Here is a 22,321-nt window from a genome sequence, read left to right on the forward strand (position 1 = left end):
GAGGGGCTGGAATGTATCCAGAGAAGGGCAAGGAGGCTGGAGAAGGGCCTGGAGCCCCTGGGCTACAAGGAGGAGCTGAGGGAGCTGGGGGTGTTCAGGTTGGAGAAGAAGAGGCTGAGGGAGACCTTATTGCTCTCTACAGCTCCCTGAAGGGAGGTTGGAGAGAGGAGGGGGCAGCCTCTTCTTGGTGACAAGCAACAGCACCAGAGGAAAGAGTTCCAAGCTGCACCAGGGGAGGTTCAGGCTGGATGTTGAGTAGTGAAAGGATTCTCAAACACTGGAATGTTCTGCCCAGGGCAGTGCTGGAGTCACCATCTCTGGAGGTGTTCAAGCAGAGTTGTGGACCTGGCGCTCAGGGACATGGTTTAGTGCTGACCCTTCAGTGCTGGGTCGAGGCTTGGACTGGATGAGCTTGGAGGTCTCTGATTCTGTGATCCCGCCTGGGATCAATTCTGCTCTCCCAAGTCAGAGAACTATTTTTAAACCACAGGAAGCTATTAGAGAAGAGAAGTGTGATCCCTAGAATGTGGAAATTTTGTTTTCTTTTCTTTTTCTTTTGTTTTTTTTTTTGGGGGGGTTATATGATGATGCTGATTCAGAAAGGGATTTATTTGTGATGGTTTATTTCTGTTACAGCTGTGGTTTGTGTCCAGATATTGCATACTCACAAAGCTACCGTTTAGATACCAGTCAAACCAGACCACGTCTACTGCTGCTGACACAAGCTTTGTAGAAGACAGCTCTTGAAATCAGGCAGGGGGGCTTCACATTTATTAGAAGATGTCCACAAAAATAAGGGCAACATCATGCATATCCTTTGCAACTAAACCCAGTTATGGTTACAGGTTGGAAAGAAATTCAGATAGACACGTGGAGATTACAGTAGTACATACACACTCTACTTATGACATTAAGTTAGTGTACTGATAGCTCCCAGCAATACATCAGAAGTCTACAACCAGCTGATGGGAAGATTGTACAAGGAGGAAGAAACTGCTTCGATTTCTCACGTTGCTTCTGTGGCTTGAACAAGAAGGGTCAGTGTGAACTGCCTCCTGGAGGGGGGAGGCGAGAACAAGTCAAGACTCTACTTCTGCAGTACAAAACATTTACACATGAAATACACATGCATTGCAACGCAGTGGGAATGGGCAGAGCGAGGAGAGACCCATCCCACAAGGCTTTATTAACACAGCTCTACAAAGGAGTCTGGAACAGGGTTATAATAGTTCAGTCACAGTAAGGCCACAATATTACAATGGGTAAGGACCTTAGAACTTGGCATTCTGTGTTAGCAGGAGAACCCTTCCTTCTTTAGCCATCTTTACACACGTTCCTGGATGGTACCTCAGCAAAGTCCTTCTTCTATTTTTTGTCTCCTTTTGTTTGTCTGTGTGGGGTTTTTTGGTTTGGGTTTTTTTTTGTGTGGGTGGGTTTCTTGGTGGGTTTTTTTTAGTTGTTTTTTTGTGTGTGTGTTTGTGTATGGTTAACATATTGCTTAGTACAACAGTGAGCACAGTAGAGCAGGGCACTGCCACAGGGAGAACAAAAACCTAGGAAACATTCACAGAGTTTTCAGACTATATGCAAGGTGCAGTGAGACGGAGCTGGCTAATCAGAAAAGAGGCTAGCAAAGGATTTCCTCAAGTTTCGGATGGTTTCGGCTTTTGCTTCGTCTTCGTTCACAGACGATCGGAAGAAGGAGGATTCTGTGAAACTGAAGGCGTTTGTCAGAGACTGCGACTTGCTGCAAGACAAAAACACAACACGGTTTTGTATGGTCATCTGGGCTACTGGCTCCCATCCACCTACAGCCTGTGTGAGTCAGGAGGAAAGGAAGGATCTCCACGGGACGCGGACGGTTTGCACGTGAACGAAACAGGTGCTCGACGCAAGCGAATTAGGTGCAGCCGACAAAGCTGCTGCAACACCACATAGAATCACAGAATGGTTTGGCTTGGAAGGGATCTTAAAGATCACAGAAGCATAGAATGTTTTGGGTTGGAAGGGACCTTAAGGGCTATCTACTTTCAACCCCCCTGCTGCCATGGGCAGGGTCCCACCAGCCCAGGTTGCTCAAGGTCTCATCCAACCCGGCCTTGAACACCTCCAGAGAGGGGGCACCACAGCCTCCCTGGACAACCTGTTCCAGTGTCTCCCCACCCTCACTGGAAAGAATTCCTTTCTAATACCAAGTCTAAATCTTCCCTCCTCAAATCCATTCCCTCATCTAGTCCTAACCCCTCTGTTATGTCCCACTAACCAGCTTGCTCAGCTTCACATGGTCATCATGTACAGGGGTTTGAGGAGTAGGACCATCTATTTTTTTAGAGGCTACACTGCTCTTTATTTAAGAGATCTGAAACATTCCAGTTAATTGGATGATGCAAATTAGAACTTGAGGAATAAGCAGGTCTGCCTGCTCAACCCAAATCACCACCCAGCACAGGATGATTAATAATTGTGCTCATTAAGGCTGCAAACAGGTATGCACAAAGGAGAGGGGAAAAAAAAAAGAGGTATATTGGCAAGGGTTTGAAAAATGAGTCCTAAAGTAGTAACGTGCTCTCTCTGTATAAATATCTCAGACTTGATCCTTAATGGAGGTTTAATGACACTCTGCATCCTAAAAAGTAAAATAATCCCCAACTCATACAATTTTTCTTGCCTAGAAGCACTTAGCCTAGCAACGCTCTTCTGTTCTTGCCACCATCATGTAACCATGCTACAAGTCTCTGTAAGCATGACTCAAATAACACACAGGAAGGGAAAAAAAGCAAAATCAAAATCAAATCTGAAGTTTTGAACTAACTCCAGGCTTGGTCAGGTAAAAGAATATTTAAGAAGTAGGCTTGGATTTAAATAGACAACCCGAACGAGTTGTGATCTTCCTACAGGGACACCCAGGCACCAGTAAAAGCAGTTCCCTGACTCAATTTTGATCTCAGCACAATAACAGGATTCCAGTTTGGGTTAGGGTGAAAACTGAAAGACTTTTCTTATTCAGATTGCCCTGCACTCTGCACGGTCTGCAGCTTCTCCACCTCTAAACTACTAATGCACAGCCAACAGTGCTACAGGCAGTTTAGGTTTTTCATAAATTATAGTTGTGCTAATGAGAATAGACTGATAAATGTTTGTTTGTACTCACTGAAAGAGGGAGGGTGGGAAGCAGCACTTGACTTGATTAGTAACACAATAAGTAGCCTAATTAAATATTTATTCACAGATTAATAACGTGTACATACAGGTTGGGCAACAGCATGTGGGTGAATACAAAGCATACACATGCAAATGGAGCTGATCCTACAGGCAGGAGATCTGAGTCTTGGTGTGGACCTAAAACTGCTTCTTAAAAGTCAGAAAAACCACTCTTAAAAGCTTTCATTCCATTTGCATCTTAAAAGCTTTCATTCCTCCCTTTTAAATTCTGTTTTGTTTTAAAGAGACACTATTCCCTTCCATCTGAAGGAGAGAAAAACTGAAGCTAGACTTGAACAAGGAATTCAAGGGAGAAAGCTGGGAAGCTTTTACCTCTTCTGAGCTGCTTCTCTGCAGTGTCAGAAGTTTCAAATGACAAACTGGTTTCCATCTTGCTTAAGGCAACCAACCTCCCTATTCTCTATGCACACTTAAAGAACAGATGAATTAGTTTGAGTTTTGTGATTTCTATGGTGGCTCTGAGCAACCTGATCTAGTGTGAGGTGTCCCTGCCCATGGCAGGGGGGTTGGAACTAGAATGATCCTCTAAGTCCCTTCCAACCCTAACAATTGTATGGTTCTCTGATTATGAAACAGGAATGCACAGTCCCAGGAAGGCAAAGAAAAATCTCCTCACCTTTGCCTGTTGTCCCCTAACACAGCTTTTCCACTGAGTTGTGCTCAGGTGAGGACTCAGGACTGGCTCACACTAGTATCAGCATAGGAGTGGGTAAAAAAGGAGGGTCTGTGTTACTTGGGTGAAACAAAGACTCTGTGGCCATCTCTGTATGTATCAAAGAAAGCAGAATGTGGCTGTGATCCTATCCATGTCAGAAGCAGTGTGCTGAGAAACAGCAAACCAGTGCTAATGCCTTCCCCATGGTTTCTGTTCACTGGGTTTAAGCTCTGAGAGGGGATCTAGCTGCAGACCCTTTCGACACTCTCTACTGGAGCACTGGGCTGGTTAGATACAGCCTCAAAAGATCAGGCTGTGTGTTATGGAATCATCCCTCTACTTGACACTGGTGAGGCCACACCTTGGGTTCAGTTTTGGGCCACTCACTATAAGATGGACATTGAGGTGCTGGAGCAGGTCCAGAGGAGGGCAACAAAGCTGGGGAAGGGTCTGCAAAACAGGGCTGGTGAGCAGCAGCTGAGGAACCTGGGGTTGTTTCACTTGGAAAAGAGGAGCCTGAGGGGAGACTTTTCCTGCTTTCCCAAAACTCCTTGGAAGGAGGTTGTAGTCAGGCGGGGGTCAGTCTCTTCTCCCTAGGGCTGGGTGACAGAATCAGAGGAAATGGCCTCAGATTGCATTGGGGAAGGTTTAGGTTCGATACCAGGAAAAATTTCTTTACTGAAAGAGTGGTCATTGGAACAGGCTGCCCAGGGAAGTGGTAGAGTCCCCATCCCCAGAGGTGTTCAAAAACATGTGGACATTGCACTTGGGATATGGTTTACTGGTCACAGTGGTGTTGCGTTGATGGTTGGGTTTGATGACCTGGGAGGTCTTTTCCAACTGAAACAATTCTATGATTCTATGATTCCTAGGGTGGGACATCGGGCAGCTTTCTTTGCAAGTTCTGCAGCCCTCTCTGGAAAGAGCCTGAATTTCTTGTGCCATACACTCAGTAGCCATGAACCAAGAGTGACCAAAACCCCTTCAGTCAGCCACTGCCTGCAATGCTCCTTGGGCTGGTCTGGGAGTTAGGCCTTTTGAATCTGGAATCTGCTATCTGAGTGACTGTGAGGTTAAAAGTTCAAACAGATAAGACTTCCTCTTTTCTCTGCAGGCTTACAGCACACCCAGATCATGAGTCAGTGACATCAAGAGGAGAAAACAAATAGGAGGAAGATGATGAGTTTTCAGACCTAGTTGGGACAGGCATTGCACAACCATGAAATGACATTTTGCGTAGAGCTTGGGATGTAAGTAATGATACAGCCTCTCACAGCCATAAACCAGGAAGAAAGCTTTTTGCAATGTTTAGACTCAGGCACACATGTACATTTTCTCCTGAATGTTAGACCACCTCCCACATTACAGTCACCACAACAAAACCTGCGTTAGGAGGAGAAAATAAAACAGAGAAAGCAAATCTTACTTTAGCTGCGGATGAGACTGAGGCTTCTGTTGTGGAGCAGGCTGTGGAGCAGGCTGTGGAGCAGGCTGTGGAGCTGGGTGTGGAGCAGGCTGTGGAGCAGGCTGTGGCTCAGCTTCCTTTGATAATCTGGTGCTGGGAGGACCTTGAGCCTGGGGCCGTGGCTGCTGAGTTGTAGGTCCGGGTGGACGCTGCGGCTGGGAAGCCGAGGGCTTTGCTGCCTGCCCAGGGGGGTACATGCGCTGGGGCTGCAATGGCTCCTGGCTTTGTGATTGCATCCCTTGGGGTTGCACTGGGCCCCCTAGGTTCAGTACAAGAAAAACTTCATAATGTTATAGTGTCAAAGAATTCTTAACTAGACTTCATATCCAACACTATAAAAATCATCCTTGAACGTGATTAACTCTACGTCTGAGGCAAAACTCTACGAATATGGAGCGCAGTTTCACGCAGGCAATACTACTAATCACAGCTGGGACATTGGGAGCTTGCTTGCAGCCCCTACAAGCAGTACCAAATTTAACCCAGCAGTAGAGAGTGGTGCTGCCTTCAAATCACATCAAAAGTTACACCCAGTATAACCCTGGCCCAGCTCAAGGAGAGGCTGTGAGCTAACTGAATTCACCAGCAATAACTATTTCAAGCAACACAGCTACCAGCTTCTCTGGAGCTACTGCAGGTTTGTTCCTCCAAAGCTTTCACATTATTTCTGTAATATTTCACTCTTCTAGCAGTAAACCAACTTTATACTCAGTTTTCCTGGCTAATGATAAAGTCTGCTGATAACTTATTTAACCCTTTTGTGAAGAACATCACAACAAACACAAGGGAACTGCTGCTAACTCTTTACCAAGGAGGCCTTTCCACTGAGAAGGAAGTCTACTGGCACAATCCTGCATCAAGTGCAAAACTACAACGTGCAGTAGAGACTTAGGTTGTGAAATCCATGGTTGAAAGATGCTGCATCATCATACAGGGCTTTTTTTGTTGGGTTGGTTTTTTTTTTTCCTTTCCCTTTTCTACTTTCTGACTGAAACAGTGCTGTGTCAGATGGCAGTGGGCAGATATCAGCGGGCATGCTGCTTTTATCTCGTGTCAGATGTCTGCCCGTGGTTTTCTGGGCTGAGAGTTGTCATAACTGAGGGTTCCTGCACGTGACAAGGCACATGGGACATCTGAGTTAAGGGGAAGAAAGGGCAGGATGATATTCTGAGCGATTTGTTATTTCAGTGTGGCAGTTTCAGGCTGACACCTAGGAAGATTTTCCACAGATTGAGTAGGAAAGGGATAGAATGTACATAAATTACCATTGGATGTAAAAGGGAAAATAGTGATAAGGTCTAAATAATTCCACTGCTCTGATAACTAACATAAAGTTAGTTGTATAAATTAACTCTTTCTCTTTTCAGCTTCTTCACACTAGCAGATACTAGCTGGAAGGTTTTGCTTGCTGTGGCTGACCCTGGCTGTGTTCTTGTTGTGGCTAAGTACTAACAGCCTACGCTCTGCTCTTCCCTTTTCCCTTGTACAGGGCAGGGGAAGGGAGCAGGGAGGGGGAAGCTGTTGGTAACCCCCCGGTTTTGTTCAGGGGGGTTCTTGTGCTGTTTATAAATGGTAAATATTGTCTATTTTGTACATATTCATTGCATTTCACAGTTCTAGATTTTAGTCTGCTTGTAAATATAGCTTCATTTGTTTTCCAACTGAGCTGGTCCAGCAATTTTATTTTGGGGGGGGCAGTTCTCCAAATCAGTTGGGGAGGTAATTTCAACCAGCCACACAGACAGAAAAAAACCAACCTCAGTCCCAAGCACTGGCATCTAGTGCCACCTGAGTTCACCTTTGTGCATCCTGCCTAGTTTCCAACTGCCCCAACTGAGCTGGTCTGGCAATTTTATTGTGGGGATAATTTCAACCCACCACATTCAGTCAGGCTAAGAGCTTTGCTGACCAACAAATGTTGTAGAAGACAACTGAGCTAGATGTTTTGAAGTTTAAGCCTCACAGAGACATTTTAGGGCAAGTGAAAGACTCAATCTATCCAGGTCTACTTAAAAGAAAACCTCCATATCTGGAAGTGCTGCTGCAAAGCATGGCTTTTACTTTTTTTTTTGTTTAATTGCTATTATAGTTAGCTTTCCCCTTCCTAGATGAGATTCCAGTGCATGTGTGCCTGGGAACAGCATGTCCTGATGCTTCAGTAAGTTTTAATACAGTTGTAGCAGCGTGTTGTGGTGTAGAAAGATAAATAGCACGTACTGGAGGTTAAGGAATGTGCCTTCATTGTTTATGGATTTGAACCACTTTTGTAGGAAATATTTGAAGGTGATAACATGGGCTTGCAACATCTTAATGAGGATGGTTTTCTTATTAGTCTCCTTTCACTCAATATTGAAAAACAGAGAGGTTGCTTTCCCCCACTTGTACATACAGGCTGGAATGCCAGAAACTTTACACTGAAGACAGATATAACTTTCTTTTATTGCACATTAAGCTGTACAAGAGATTTCACATAAAAGATATACTGCTGTCACACGTCCAGCATTTGCTCACTTTCTTGCAGCTGGGTTGTACAAAAGGCAACAATCATGAAAGAAACTTTTTACCAAAAATAACTCAACAAAACTGAACATTAAGCCTACACTGTAAAACATCTGTTCCCTGTTACCCACAATATTGCACCTAAGCATGCTTGCATGCAGAGAGACATTTTGGCTTGCTTCTTGCCTGTGGTATGTAGTAATAAGTGTGTGCCCTTGGAAATCCTTTCACAGTCAACAAGATGAGAGCCTGTCCGAGACACTCATCTCCTCTTTGCACACACAGCTCACTCGTGTGAGAAGCACTTGTGAATACTTGCACTACTACATGCAAAAAAATACCGACTGCTTCAAAGGAAATCGGTCATCAGATTCATTTCTTCACCCCAGGGCAGTGTGGTTGGTTTCACTTTGACAGTGTCTGGAGGTAAGGATTTCTGAACCTGATTCTAAGTGGAATTTTCTTAATAGAGAATGATTAAAAGTATCACCAGCAGCCAATGCCATCATTGGGATGATCACTGACCCAGACAAATGCTGATCACCAAAGCAAAATATGCGTGTCATTTACTGATAGGCAGTCAACAGTAGCACTTACCACAAACATTTAAATAGCTAATAATGCATACCTTAATTCCCACCTTACCAGCCAGCTTGTACAAATAAAAGAAACACTAAGAATGATGTTTCTCACTGATAATTTTTTTCTTTCCCCCTCCCCACTGTTTGGAGGGAAAACAGAAGTCGAACATGAGGCTGTTTTCTCTTTAAACAAAACCTGTTTGCACTAAACTAATGGCCACTACTCATCTCTGTATGTGCTCACCAGGAAAATTATAGCTTTGTGGCTTGCTTGCAACTAAGCTTTATGGTATGCTAGCCATGTGTAGCTTGTGATTCTGGGCTAGATTTCTCACAATGGATGAACTGCCTGCCTGTGTATTTCTCATCATGTAACAGTATAAATTGGTTATGCTGGGGGGGGGAAAAAACCAACAAGCAAACAACCGAAAACTAACAACCCAATAAATCACAAATCATTTACCTACAGAAGATCTAGCAGCTGTCAGGCATCTCAGCTTCTCTTGCATGTTTTGATTTCAAGCAGTTATTCTAAACTCTATTTATGTGGATAATGCTGGGACTGTGTTTTCTTGAGAGCTATCTGGATATTTCCAGGTTTAAGATACAGACCTGAGTTGGTAAAGAAACCCGCTGATGTGTCTTCACAACAGGCAAGCTCCCTAACTGGTTAAAGGTACCTTGGGTCTGCCATTTCCTATCATCTACTTCTTGCTTTAAGGAAAAAAAAAAAAAAAAGAGCTCTTACAGGAAGTTTAACAGTCCTTGAGGTACTTCCCACCAAACAACCTGGGATTTAGCTCTTAGGTAAGACTTTGGAAAGTACTTGCATTAGATTTCATTAAAAATCTCCACGGACGACTAATTCAGAGCGACAACAAAAGGTCCTACTGAATTGAAATCGGATACATTAAACGCTCACCCTTCCACTGAGATATTGCACATAGGTGGCCCATTTACATAGCTTTGTAGCTAACAATTGAATGCAGCATTACTAAAAATATGAACACCAGTATGTAAAATAGAAGGTATTTTAAATACTCCTTGGGAAGAGCTCCGCCGTACGGAGTTCGCTGAAAGGATTAAGACTTCCACTTTGCGTCTAAGGCAAACTCAAGCCTTAACGAACCTTATAAAATGACCAATAAAAAGCCTCACTAGCAAACTCTAACCTAGGCTTTAAAAAATAGATCTGGATCACCTACCTATTAGTCATGCACACAGAGGAACCAGAAAGAAAAAAATAAAGGCTATGGGTACAGTGTGCACACACTCACAGAGTAAGCAAAAGGAACTCGCTTTGCACCTTGTGGCGGTGTTGGACTGAACGATATATAGAACACTCCAAAAATACTGGCTAACCATCCATCATGTACAGTTGCACTGGGCTCTAGAGAGGCACATTCTTTGTACACTGTTGACAACAAGCCCTGAAAGAATCACAGCTTTTACAGAGAAAGGTAGGTAAGCATTACACGCACAGACAGGAACGAGTCAAAACAACCAGACAGTATAGTTGACACTGCATAGAAAAAACACAGTCCAGGGCAGCACTGAAACAATGCAAAAAAAAAATCGAACAGAACCGGTAGGTTTGCTTTTAAGATTGTGTGGTTGGTTCTTTTCATTTGCTTTTTCTTTCTTTATATTTTTTTCCTCTTTTTTTTTGGTTATTTTTTTGTGTTGTTTCTTTTTTTTTTTTGGCTTTAACCCTCACTTTTAGCCTCAATTATCTAAGTAGCCTGGACTTGTTTTGGTCCTACTGCAACGCCATTACAGTCGAGAATGTACTGTAAACAACCTTGAGGTGGTGGTCGCTGAGGTGGGATTTTGTTTGGCTCTGGCTCCTTTAGGGATCCGCTCTGGAAAACACATTTGAAAACAGAAGAGAGAAGAAAACCAAATAAATTAAAAAAAAAATAAATAACTAAATAAATAAAATGAGAGCAGCTTTGTTCCAGTTTTTCCACTAATTTGTCTTTATTTTCATTAGAGATCTCCTCATGGGCTGGGGCTGTGCCTATACTTTTAATTCGTTCCAGAGAATATTCTCTAATTTAGTTGCTGTCTGACACGATTTATGAATCCTGGACTAATCCAAAGATGAGTTCTTCAAAACCCTCCTGTTTTCCCTGTGCAGCATGTGATCTAAGGAGTGCCTTCCCGAATCTTACCTCCCTCTGTGTAGGTCTTTCTCCCTCAGTTCCCAGCACCTCGAACCTTTCTGGATCTCATTGCTTCTGCTCGCTCTCCTTTTAGCTCAGCCTGAACAGAAACTGGACTTCCACAGATACCTTTGTGGAACGTAAGGAGTAGTTTATCTTTAATTGCATTCAGTTCTATCTGGCAGCGTGAGCACAGCAGGAGTTTGGTGGGTTTGTTTTTTTGCTAGTGATAGTTGCACTTTGATTCGCTGCCTGTAAATGGGAAGGGAGATGGACTCCCCTAGCTTGGCTGTTTTGCTAAGCAAAACGAAAGAAGGAAGCAAAAAAAACCACAGACAAATAATAAAAATAATTGAAATTACTTCATGCTACTCCATCTGACATGTTATTAGAAACACATGGAATACTTAACTTTTCAAAACAGGAGATTTATTTGGCAGGGTCCTTTTCAAATGTGTGCTTGCCGAGAGGAAAAGATGGGCCCGAACCAAAACCTTGGAGCAGAACACCCTCTGGGAACATGAGCATTCGAATCCAAACTTTGTGTTAGGCCCATCTCTAATAATTTGAGAAGTGAAATACGTTAAATCCTTGGACATAACAGCTCGGGGGGTTATATTTAAGGGTCCAGAAATTAAATTGCCATCTGTCAAGAGGGAAACATCCCAGAATGGATTAAACAGTAAATGGAAAATTAATTAAACATGTTGCTTGCAAGGCTTACAAGGCTCAGTTTTTTGGTTTTTTTACTTTCCCTGATTTGTATTTCATCTCAGAACCAGAGAAATAAATCTTACTCATAGCGATGTGAACTCCTGCACAGCAATCTAAAAGTTACGCTTTGTGACACGGTACCAACACCACCACTCTGCTGCCCGCGGCCGTGGCGGAGTGCTTCATCTGCTTTAGCTACGGAATAAAAGGACGCAGGGCAGGTCCCAAACTCCCAATTATTCAGCTACAAACCTTCACGAGGCCCACACAAGGGCCCAAACTGACACACACAAGTGAATGAGGCAGCGTCTGATCCTTATATTAACTGGCCCAGTTACACAGCACTTGTGGGGATGAGGACGGAGAGAAGAGAATTCCATGAGACACAGCCATCAGAAAACACCGAAGCGCTTTAGGGCGGGTTAAAATCTTCTCTGTTTTGTTTCTGTCCTTCCTCCAGTTTTCTGACCCACATGTAGAAGCCTAGTAAGGATTAAGTATTGGCGGTATCTGCTACCCAGTGCATCGGAGCTCACTGAGACAACTTGCCCTGCACCAGGAACTCCTTGGATCCTGGGGGGAATTAGCCCAGAGTGGAGATCTGGGAAAGCTGCTGGAGAGGAGCCAACTCTTTTGATATTCTACCACCATTGTTCTGACGCATTGGCACCTTCCTCTGTATGCCCTGAGGACACGTGGGTGCTCAGTGTCACAGACAGAGCCCTGGTCTCCTTTGGTGGTGGTGATACACATAAAGTGTGCCCTGAGGAGGAAACTGTAAGTACCTTAAGGCTTAAGGACCTCCAAGAGTTCCTTTCTAGAGGACCAAACAGATCCTGTGACTCCCGCTAGAAAGCACACAATGTTTTAGGAGGAAGACCACTATGATTACCATGTGACAGGCTTCCTAACCTCCCAGAGGACCATGAACTGGCCTGCATGGCTCTTTCCAGCAGCACAGGATGCCCAGGGAGGATGGCTGCAAATTATCTACTAAAACAAAAGTGAAATATCGTGTAGGCAACCCCCCATCTTTTGTTTAGCTGCCAGGAACACAGGCTGGCAGCTTAAATTCGCCTCCCCTTTATGTTAAAACAACATCTGCAGGGCCTTTGTCTCCTCCATGCCCTGAGGCTGAAGCAAATGTGCCATTTGTTGTTGCAGTGAACCGGTCTGGGGTTTGAGCACCACACAGCACCCAACCCACTTGACATGACAGCAGCAGCACTTACACAACCTGCATATCTCTCCATCTCACAGAGAAATTATTTTATCCTAAATTAAGCTTTCAATAAACCTTATGGAAGCTTGCTCATCCTTACCTCAACTGGTCTGAAAGTGTACTGAAAGAGCCTCTGTGCACACTCTGCTGAAGATGAATCTCCCCCTCTCCAGTCATTGACTGCAGCTGTCCTGATTTACCACCCACACATCCTTTTTTTTCTCTCTTTTTTTCACCAGCTATCACCTGGTGCTTCCAGGAACCTCACCCACACTCCAGGCCAATCACATGGGTGTATTGCTTTTGCTAATTAGCCAACCCACCCAGGCTGACCCAAAAGAGACTAATTAGCATTACATTCCTAATTGAGAAATCTTACTCATGGTTTTTCAATGGTCTGTAGTAATCCAACCCTTTTCAAGAGTCTTTCTTTCAGACAGTCAGAAACCTTGATACTTGATATTAAAGGCTGGCTTTGAACCTGTCTTGTTTGCTGTCCTGAGCCAAGGCCTTTAATAAATTCCAGGCTTCTTCTGAAACACCACTTGTTGGCAAATTAACTGCAGACTGTTACTTCTCACCTCTCCAAGGTGGTGTGCCAACGTAATTGTAGAGGCTGCTAACTCCTCATAGGCAACACAATCTCTCTGAACAGAGATGCTGGACTAGACCTGTCCTGCAGATGTATTCACCCCTCTTGGTTTCTTTTCTTTTTTCCTTTGTTGCCCAGCCTAGAAGCTCACCCTCCTACCGCCTTCTTTCAGTACAAACATGTTTTCCTGCACTACACTTCTGAGCTACAAACTTGCCTAGTGCTAAGTTCAAACATGGCAGGAACCGAGGACCAGAATGAGGGTGAAAATGACCTCCACCAGATTCTCACTGGGATGTCCAGAGCTAAAGAGCAAAATTATTGGTACAGAAGCTAGAAACAGACTTTAGAGTGGTTCAGGATTCCCTAAGGGAGCTGCTGGTAACTGCTGTCATAAGGAACCCTTTTGGCTCTCATTTTAAGGAACACAACTTCCCTATCCCATCCCAGTTCCCCAAGGAGCAGGGATTGCTGATCTGGATAGCACCATTGCATGGAGCTGCTTATAGAATCTCTCCTGTTCAAAGGGGACCTACTGTTTATATAACTAGTCCAGGTTGTACATCTTCACTTGTGGAAACCTCTAAGCCACATGAATGCTGCGAGTACTCTGCAGTGATTTCTCAGCTCTGGGTATAACAATTGATGCTCTGCTTGCATCATGATTGTCTTGAAGAATACTAGCCAGAGCAGAAAACCCACTACTTGTCTAGAAGGTAGATGTCTTTAGACATCTTTGTAGCACTTCCTTCCTTTCCACACTTACCTGAAACAGTCTCCTTAGAATTCTAGGAGTAGAACTGGAGGAAAGACTCACAGAATACATCTGGTACATACTGCTCATCCAGTCCAACCCTCAATCCAGCACTGAAGGGTCAGCACTAAACCATGTCCCTGAGCGCCAGGTCCACAACTCTGCTTGAACACCTCCAGGGATGGTGACTCCAGCACTGCCCTGGGCAGAACATTCCAGTGTTTGAGGATTCTTTCACTACTCAACATCCAGCCTGAACCTCCCCTGGTGCAGCTTGGAACTCTTCCTCTGGTGCTGTTGCTTGTCACCAAGAAGAGGCTGCCCTCTCCTCTCTCCAACCTCCCTTCAGGGAGCTGTAGAGAGCAATGAGGTCTCCCCTCAGCCTCTTCTTCTCCAACCTGAACACCTCCGGCTCTCTCAGCCCCTCCTTGTAGCCCAGGATGCTCCAGGCCTGTCACAGCCTCCTTGCCCTTCATCTGGACACATTCCAGCCTCTCATTGTCCTTCCTGGAGTGAGGGGCCCAGTACTGAACACAGCACTCAAGGTATGGCCTCCCCAGTGCTGAGTACAGGGGGATGATCACATTCCCATCCCTGCTGCCCGCCCTATTTCTAACACAAGCCAGGATGCCATTGGCCTTCTTGGCCACCTGGGCCCTGCTGAAGAAATATTTCTTAATATCTAACCTAAAAAGAACTGCTTCCTTCTTCAAAGCATGCTGTATTAGAGTTTGATCAGTGGCATTACCTCCTTTTCTACCTCGTATGTTTATATAAATGCAGACTGGATTCATATAGACTTGAATGTTGAACAGTCTGAAGAATGTTGAAATGAGCAGGAGTGAAAGCAGCCACTTGGCAGGGAAATAGGCCTTGGGCAAAAGAGATGCTAAGCTGAGGCCCAGCAAAAATTGATTTTGATTTGGCTGGGTTGGAAGATTTTGTGAACTGGAGTTGGAGCACGTAGAGTTGTTTTTGGGTTTCGTTCGGTTTTCTTTGCACCCCAACGACAAAGGCTTCTTGTAGGTATTCCAATATTTGAAGGCAAAGCCATCTTTTTCAGGTCAAGAAGTAGAGGGATCAACTGAGAGCTGCCAAAACATGAGCCGAGTTAGATCTCACAGAGGAGTAAGAAATTAAGTAACAAGAGAATTAAGGGGGAAAAAGGGTGACTGCTAAGGGCAGAGGTGATTTAGGTACTTTAAGGAAGGTGGCAGTAGTGAATATGTGTTTGAAGTGTCAAGGATGAGGATTAAAGATGCAGGTGGGATGAAAGCTAAAAATGAGATGGAGGTAAAAAATCAAAGATCTTCCTGGGCTCATGTTGGTCAGGTCAGATATTCCTCATCTCAGAAATCAAAACCAGGTGACTCACTAAACACACTGCAGCTATCTCCGACAGCTGGAAATGTCCAAGCTACACTGGAGAAGCGAAGGCATTAATACTACAGCAATTACATTGTGGCTACTGAGGAGACAGGCGGTGGCTGAAGAAAGATTAAAGGGAAGGATCTAACTGGGATGTAGAACTGAAGAAGGACATCGAGATGCTGGAGTGTGTCCAAAGAAGGGCAACTATGCTGGTGAAGGGCCTTGAACAAAAGGTCTTAGGAGGAATGGCTGAGGGCACTGGGGTTGTTTAGCCTTCAGAAGAGGAGGCTGAGGGGAGACCTCATTGCTCTCTACAACTCCCTGGAAGGAGGTTGGAGCCAGGTGGGGTTAGCCTCTTCTCACATGCAGCAAGTGACAGGACAAGAGGAAATGGCTTCAGGCTGTGCCAGGGGAGGTTCAGGTTGGGTGCTAGGAAAAATGCCTTCACAGGAAGGGTTCTCAGACAGTGGAATGTGCTGCCCAGGGAGGTGGTTGGAGTCACCATCCCTGGAGGTATTTAAAAGATGTGTGGAGATGGTGCTGAGGAACGTGGCATAGTGGTAGCAGCACAGGAGTAGTGCTGGGATTGCAAGCTCTAGGCAACTGGTTGGACTTGATGATCTCAAAGGTGTCTTCCAACTTCCCACAGTTTCATGTTTCTAACTAGAATGTTCATTAAGGAAGCTGCCACAAAAAAAGTAACTGGGGGCTACTAAAACCTGTAGATGATAGCTGGTGGGCTATAGGACAATCATCCTAAAGAAAGAATGAATTGATGAGTGGAGTTAAAGAAAGAAAGAAAGTTAAATGCAATGCACAAACCAATTTATTTCTGGACTTACAACACACATCTCTCATAATGGCAAAGATCTATGCAGTGAAAAAGACCCCAAACCTTATCCCATCTTCAGGGAGCTATTTCCTGTAGGTGTTAGGCGAGATGCTGTGTGGATTCTGCCCCCCTGCTCACTCTGCTTTGCTGAGACCCCATCTGCAGTGCTTGGGCCAGCTCTGGAGTCCTCAGGACAGCAGAGACATGGACCAGAGGGGGCCAGAGGAGGCCACAGCAATGATGGAACCCATCTGCTGGAAACTGTCAGGCTGAGGGAGTTGGAGCGGTCCAGCCTGGAGAAGGCTCCAGGGAGACCTTCTGGTGGCCTTTCAGGACTTGTATAGGGGATGATTAGAAACCTGGGGACAGACTTTTGAGCAGGACCTGTTGTGAGAGGACAAGAAGTGATATATTTAAACTAAAAGAGGGGAGATTAATAAGAGTAGAGATAAGGAAGAAACAGTTTATGCTGAGGGTGGTGAGACCCTGGCCCAGGTTGCCCAGAGAGGTGGTAGAAGCCCCATCACTGGACCCATTCCAGGTCAGATTGTGTGGGGCTCTGAGCAAACTGCTCCAGCTGCCAATGTCCCTGCTCACTGCAGGGAGGTTGCACCACATTACTTTTAAAGTTTCCTTCCCATCCAAACCAGTGTCTGATTCTACAGCTCTATGACACTGTATAATTTAGCAGGGCAGTGAGAACTTTCTGACACAGAGCATCCAAAAGCAGGAAACTGCCACAGGGGATATCTGCTTTGATGGGTTGCCAGTGGCACCGAACAGGACCACAAAGTTGTGCTATTTCTCCTGTTCTATGTGCCCTGAGCACTGAGAAAAGCAGTGAAACAGGCCCAGTTACAGCTCTTTGGAGAGATGGGGAGAGCCATGCCTTACAGAGAACCATCGAATTGTTAGGGTTGGAAGGGACCTCAAGGGTCATCCAGTTCCAACCCCTCACACTACAGCAGGTTGCTCACAGCCACATCCAGCCTGGCTGCAAAAACCTCCAGGCATGAGGCTTCCAACACCTCCCTGGGCAACCTGTGCCAGTCTCTCACCACCCTCATGGGGAAGAACTTCCTAACATCCAATCTGAATCTACCCATGTCTATTTTTCTTCCATTCCCCCCAGTCCTATCACTCCCTGACACCCTCAAAAGTCCTTCCCCAGCTTTCCTGTAGCCCCCTTCAGATACTGGAAGGCCACAATAAGGTCTCCTTGGAGCCTTCTGTTCTCCAGACTGAACATCCCCAACTCTCTCAGTCTCTCCTCCAGCCCTCCAGCCCTCTGCTCATCCTCGTGGCCCCTTTCTGGACAGGACTTCCAGTTTCTTCCTGTAATAGAGGCTCCAGCACTGGACACAGTGCTCCAGGTGGGGTCTCACCAGAGCAGAGCAGAGCAGAGGGGGAGAATCACCTCCCTGGCCCTGCTGGCTGTGCTTCTCTTGCTGCAGCCTAGGCTCTGGTTGGCTTTCTGGGCTGCAAGTGCTCACTGCTGGCTCCTGTTGAGCTTTGCATCCACCAGCACCCCCAGGTCCTTTTCCACCTTCACTTTATCTACTGCAGAGAGACAGCAGGAGGAGAGCAAGGTCCTGCTTTTTACAGCCTTTTGGACTACCTGTGCTCTGTCTTGCCCTTCACCTGTATGGAAAAGATACTCTCAGCAAAAGTGATGCCAGCCTAGTTTCCCCATGTTGCAATCATGACAATGCAAAAAATTAAGAGCAGTTTTTGTTACTGCTCTACCAGCTTTCCAAACTGCCCATGTGCCAGGACAGGTTTGGGCTGGAGGTGGGGAGAATGTTCTTCACAGAAAGATTTATTGGCCATTGGAGTGGGCTGCCCAGGGAGGTGGTGGAGTCACAGTCCATGGTGGTGTTTGGGAGGGGATTGGACATGGCGCTTGTTGCCATGGTTTAGTTAGTCAGGAGATGTTGGGTGACAGGATGGACTTGGTGATCTCTGAGGTCTTTTCCAACCTTATTGATTCTATGATTCTATGTAAAACCTGCTAGGATTTTCCTCTGAGTGGGAAGGGAAGTGACTGCTAGGAGCAGAACCCAAGCTGTAGAGTGTCATTTTACTTGGACTAGTATTTATAAAGTGCATTGGAATAGGGTTTGGTTTTCAACGTCAAAAAAACCCCAACATTCTAACTTGGATTTTATAGACTAAGTGGTTTGCATTGCCAGAGAGCTGCTTCCCAGAGAGCATTTCCCTTCCTGAGTATTTTTATACACAGTCTTAAACAATGAGTACCCTGCTATGGACTCAGTTCTGTTAAAAGGTACACTCCAGGAGTTTCCCTGAGACACTGAAGCAGGAGACAACCTCCTGTTTTCCATCCCAGCCCTAATTTCTGCTATTCTGCTGGTCAAAAATAATCCCATCCCCCAAGAGATGAGGGCTCTAAAGTAAAAGTAGGATGTCAGCTTATTAGGAAAGGAGAGTTTCTTAGAGAGCATTGCTTGCTGAAGCTGGATGGTTCCTTTCCAGAGCCTTCCAGACAAGGATGCAGTCTTATTGCAACTCTTGCTTAAAAGAAGGGCAAGATTTCAACTCCTGCTTTTGCAAGGAGAACATTAAAAGCATGCAGTTGCACAGCAGCTTTCAGGCAGTTCATTCCAGGGGAAGAAAAAACCAAAATTGCTCCCCATAGAGAAGGAAGGAATGTGGGAATGTGGGTGATGTGATAGGAGAGAGCTCCCCCTGTGTGCTAAAGCAGCTGAGACTCACCAGTGTGCAGGTACAGAGAGAGAGCTGTAAGAGAGAAGGGTGGGCAAGTGAAAGTGGTACAACACACCTCCAAGCCTGTCCAGTGCTTGGAAAGTGAAGTTTCCTTATCCCTTTTCCATTGTACATGGATACAACGGGGCTGGGTACTGTCAAAATCCTATACTGCTGCTTGAAGTTCTACAGAAGGTTTGGACCCTTGAACCCAGGGACTTAGACCCTGGGTAATGCTATTTTGTATTTGCTCCTCCAGCCTTAAACCCCACCCCACCCCCAAAAAAGGCAGATTATTTATTTATATATGGGATGTCAAGTGATTCTTGCCTGTACAAGAAGAGATTAAGATCTACAGAAGTTCATCTTGAGCCACAAAGATCTATCATTACTGGATCCATTCATTACTGGATCCATTTACAATTCAAGCTTTGAAACGAGAGAGTCTGGAAAAAAAGAAGGGGAAGCTAATTCAAGCCCAGTCTTCCAATCCACATTCTATCTTAACACTGTTTTAATAGTGTTGTAGAACAATGGAGTGGGAGGAGGAATGGAAAAGAGAGAGAAATATTTGACAGAGAGAAGTATTTGCCATGAGACCATAGCAAAGTTCTAGCAGATGAACTGAGAATTAGACCTCACTGCCAATGGCTGAATGTGCTTGTCTTCTTGCTTCTCCTGGTGCAGAACAAGTACACAGCCACACAGAGGAGGTATTGGTGGTTGGTTTGAACTCTGCCCAGCTTCCTGAGGCTCTCCCAGGAGCTGAGAGACTGGAGGTTGATGTACAGGCAGCAGAAGACAAGCTTGCTCTGCTGGCCAGAGGGAGTACAGATCCACCACCAGATCAGTGTCTGAAATGGTGGTGGGGAAGGTTGCTCCTCTTTTTTTCCTATGGAAAAATCAAGATTATTTGACAATGATCTGTTCTGTTTTGGATTTCTCCATCATTTCTCTTGGTGCTTGTCCCAGTTTAAAAATGGTAATGCATATTTAGCACATGGGCCTTATTCAAAATACACTGTGGCAATGACTGCTAGGGAGAGGGATCAAATCTTGCAAGCTAAACATGGAGTAAAGCCAGCCAGCTTTGCTTAACAGGTTATGATTTAAAGGTCAGAGCAATCAAATACAGAAGTCAAGAGGAGACCGAGAATGATAACTAAAAAAGTAGAGGGGAAACACCCAGCACAGAAGAAAAAGGAGACCAAGGAAAAGCCTCCAAAGAAGAGATTCCTCTTTGGTTCAGCTTAAGTATACAAAATTGGGGAGCAGAAATAGATTAAAAATAAGATAAAATAAAAATTCAGAAGGATGTTATATGATAAGACAAAAACACAGAGATTGTGAAAGCATTTCTTTCATTTGGACAAATTCCTGCTCATGTCAGTAGAAATCTGACCAAAGAATCCTAAATATTTAATATATGTCCCTTAGAATATTCTCTCTTACAGTCTAAACATAGAATCATAGAATGCACTGAGCCTATAGAGGTCATCTAGCCCAGTCCCACTGCAGTCAGCAGGGACATCTCCAACAGGAGCTGGTTGCTCAGGGCCCCAAACAACCTGACCTGGAATGTCTCCTAGGGATGGGGTCTCCACCACATCCGTGGGCAACCCCATTCCGGTGTTCCACCACCCTCACAGTAAAGAACTTCTTCCTAATGTCCAGTCTAAATCTATCTTGCTCTAGGCAAACATTCTCAGATCCCTTCAGAAAGGGTATTCTAAAGCACACTCCCTTAGTTCTTGGCACAACAACTCAAAACAAGCTAAGAAAGACAAGCACTTAGTGCTGTTTTGATTTAATCATCTTCATTTACTGAGTACATTCACAGCTAACAGCCATTACCACTAACAACCAAGACATTTATCACTAGCCAAGACCCAGCAAGCTATTGACCTGCTACTTCTGTTCACCAGTGAGAGACTAAATCAGCAACAGCATTGTGCAATGCAGAGGTACCTCCCTTAGTCATTACTCTTTTGACTGTTAGAGGATCTTGATAAGTACTTTAAAATAGGTTATCTTCACCTTCCTGATTGATGTGATAGCAAAATCTCTGCTCAGCATTTGTATGTTGTCTGCCACTGTTCTCTAATTAGTGTCAATACTACAAACCTCTGTATTTATTTTCCTGCATGAGCTTTGTTTTGAATGTATCACATTATCTGAATGCCAAGTTCAGACACCTACAAATAAACCAAGCTTTGTGTAGTGAAACAGTAATTGCTTTAAATATACAGACATCTTTCCCCCAGCAGTTAAAGCCTGAGCCTCTGCCTCTGTTATAATCCCTGGCACTTACAGAGAATCAGAATCAGGATTGCAATTGGAATCAAAATCATTTTGGTTGGAAAAAACCTGCAAGATCATTGAGTCCAACCAGTCCCTAACTCTACCAAGGCTGGGGCTAAACGTGAAGCATACAAGATCTGGGCAGAAACCACCTTTGGTATAGTAAAATATGTGTTATCATGTTACATATGTGATAAATAAACTCAACTGTGGTACATTTAGCTGGAACAAAGTGTGTCTCAAATGTGGCCTTTAACCAGATCGAGAGAGGCTCTCCTCCCCTTCTACTCTGCCCTAGTGAGGTTCCAGCTAGAATACTACATTCAGTTCTGGGCTCCCCAGTTACAGAAGGACAGGGATCTGATAGAGAGAGTTGAACTGAGGGCTACAAGGATGCTGAAGGGATTGAAACATTGCCTTATGAGGAGAGGCTGAGAGACCTGGGGCTGGTTAGTCTGGAGAGAAGAAGACTGAGAGAGGATCTGATCAATGTCTATCAATATCTGAGAGCTGGGGGTCAGGAAGGAAGGGACAGGGACAGCCTCTGCTCACTTGTGCCCTGGGATAGGACAAGGGGCAATGGATAGAAACTACAGCACAGGAGGTTCCACCTTAACATGAGGAGAAACTTCTTCACTGTGAGGGTCCCAGAGCACTGGAGCAGGCTACCCAGAGGTTGTGGAGTCTCTTTCTCTGGAGCCTTGCAGCCCTGTCTGGATGTGTTCCTGTGTGACCTGTGCTGGATTCTCTGGTCCTGTTCTGGCAGGGGGTTTGGACTTGATGATCTTCAGAGGTCCTTTCCAACCCCTAACATCCTGTGCTCCAGGATGTGGTGAGCTCAGGGTCTACACCTGTTTACTTTCTCCTGCTTTTCTTAATTCCATACACTTAGATTTAGATCTAAAAGGGTAACAGCTGCTTTTCTTGTAGTTTCACAAAGATAAAAGAAGTTAAAGGGTAAAGACCCCTTTGATGAGAATGAGCATCTCCTATAATCTATAGAGAATATAGAGAATATATATAATATATGTGGTAGCTTTAGTTTCAACCCACCACAATATATTTTTTATATATATATATGCACATATACACATAGACATCAAGGATCAGGGCAGCACATTAAAACACATCTCTCATATTAACATAGAATCATAGAATCAATAAGGTTGGAAAAGACCTCAGAGATCATCAAGTCCAACCTGTCACCCAACACCTCATGAC

The 22,321-nt window shown here is 44.8% G+C and overlaps 1 protein-coding gene across 1 annotated transcript in view; it reads right to left on the reverse strand.

The window, feature by feature from the left end:
• Window positions 1-1,389: 1,389 nt before the first annotated feature.
• The window catches only part of SYN2 (synapsin II), a 283,986-nt gene continuing 263,054 nt past the window's right edge, over window positions 1,390-22,321 (reverse strand). Inside the window, exons 11-13 of the mRNA XM_054166626.1 lie at window positions 10,224-10,284; window positions 5,304-5,601; window positions 1,390-1,747 (exon numbers count right to left, since the gene is read on the reverse strand). Of these exons, the coding sequence (XP_054022601.1) occupies window positions 1,612-1,747; window positions 5,304-5,601; window positions 10,224-10,284 (495 nt within the window). The 3' untranslated portion in view covers window positions 1,390-1,611. The remainder of the gene's footprint in view (window positions 1,748-5,303; window positions 5,602-10,223; window positions 10,285-22,321) is intronic.

This window comes from Dryobates pubescens, chromosome 1 (assembly GCF_014839835.1).
Source record: "Dryobates pubescens isolate bDryPub1 chromosome 1, bDryPub1.pri, whole genome shotgun sequence".
In the NCBI taxonomy this organism is placed as follows: Eukaryota; Metazoa; Chordata; class Aves; order Piciformes; family Picidae; genus Dryobates; species Dryobates pubescens.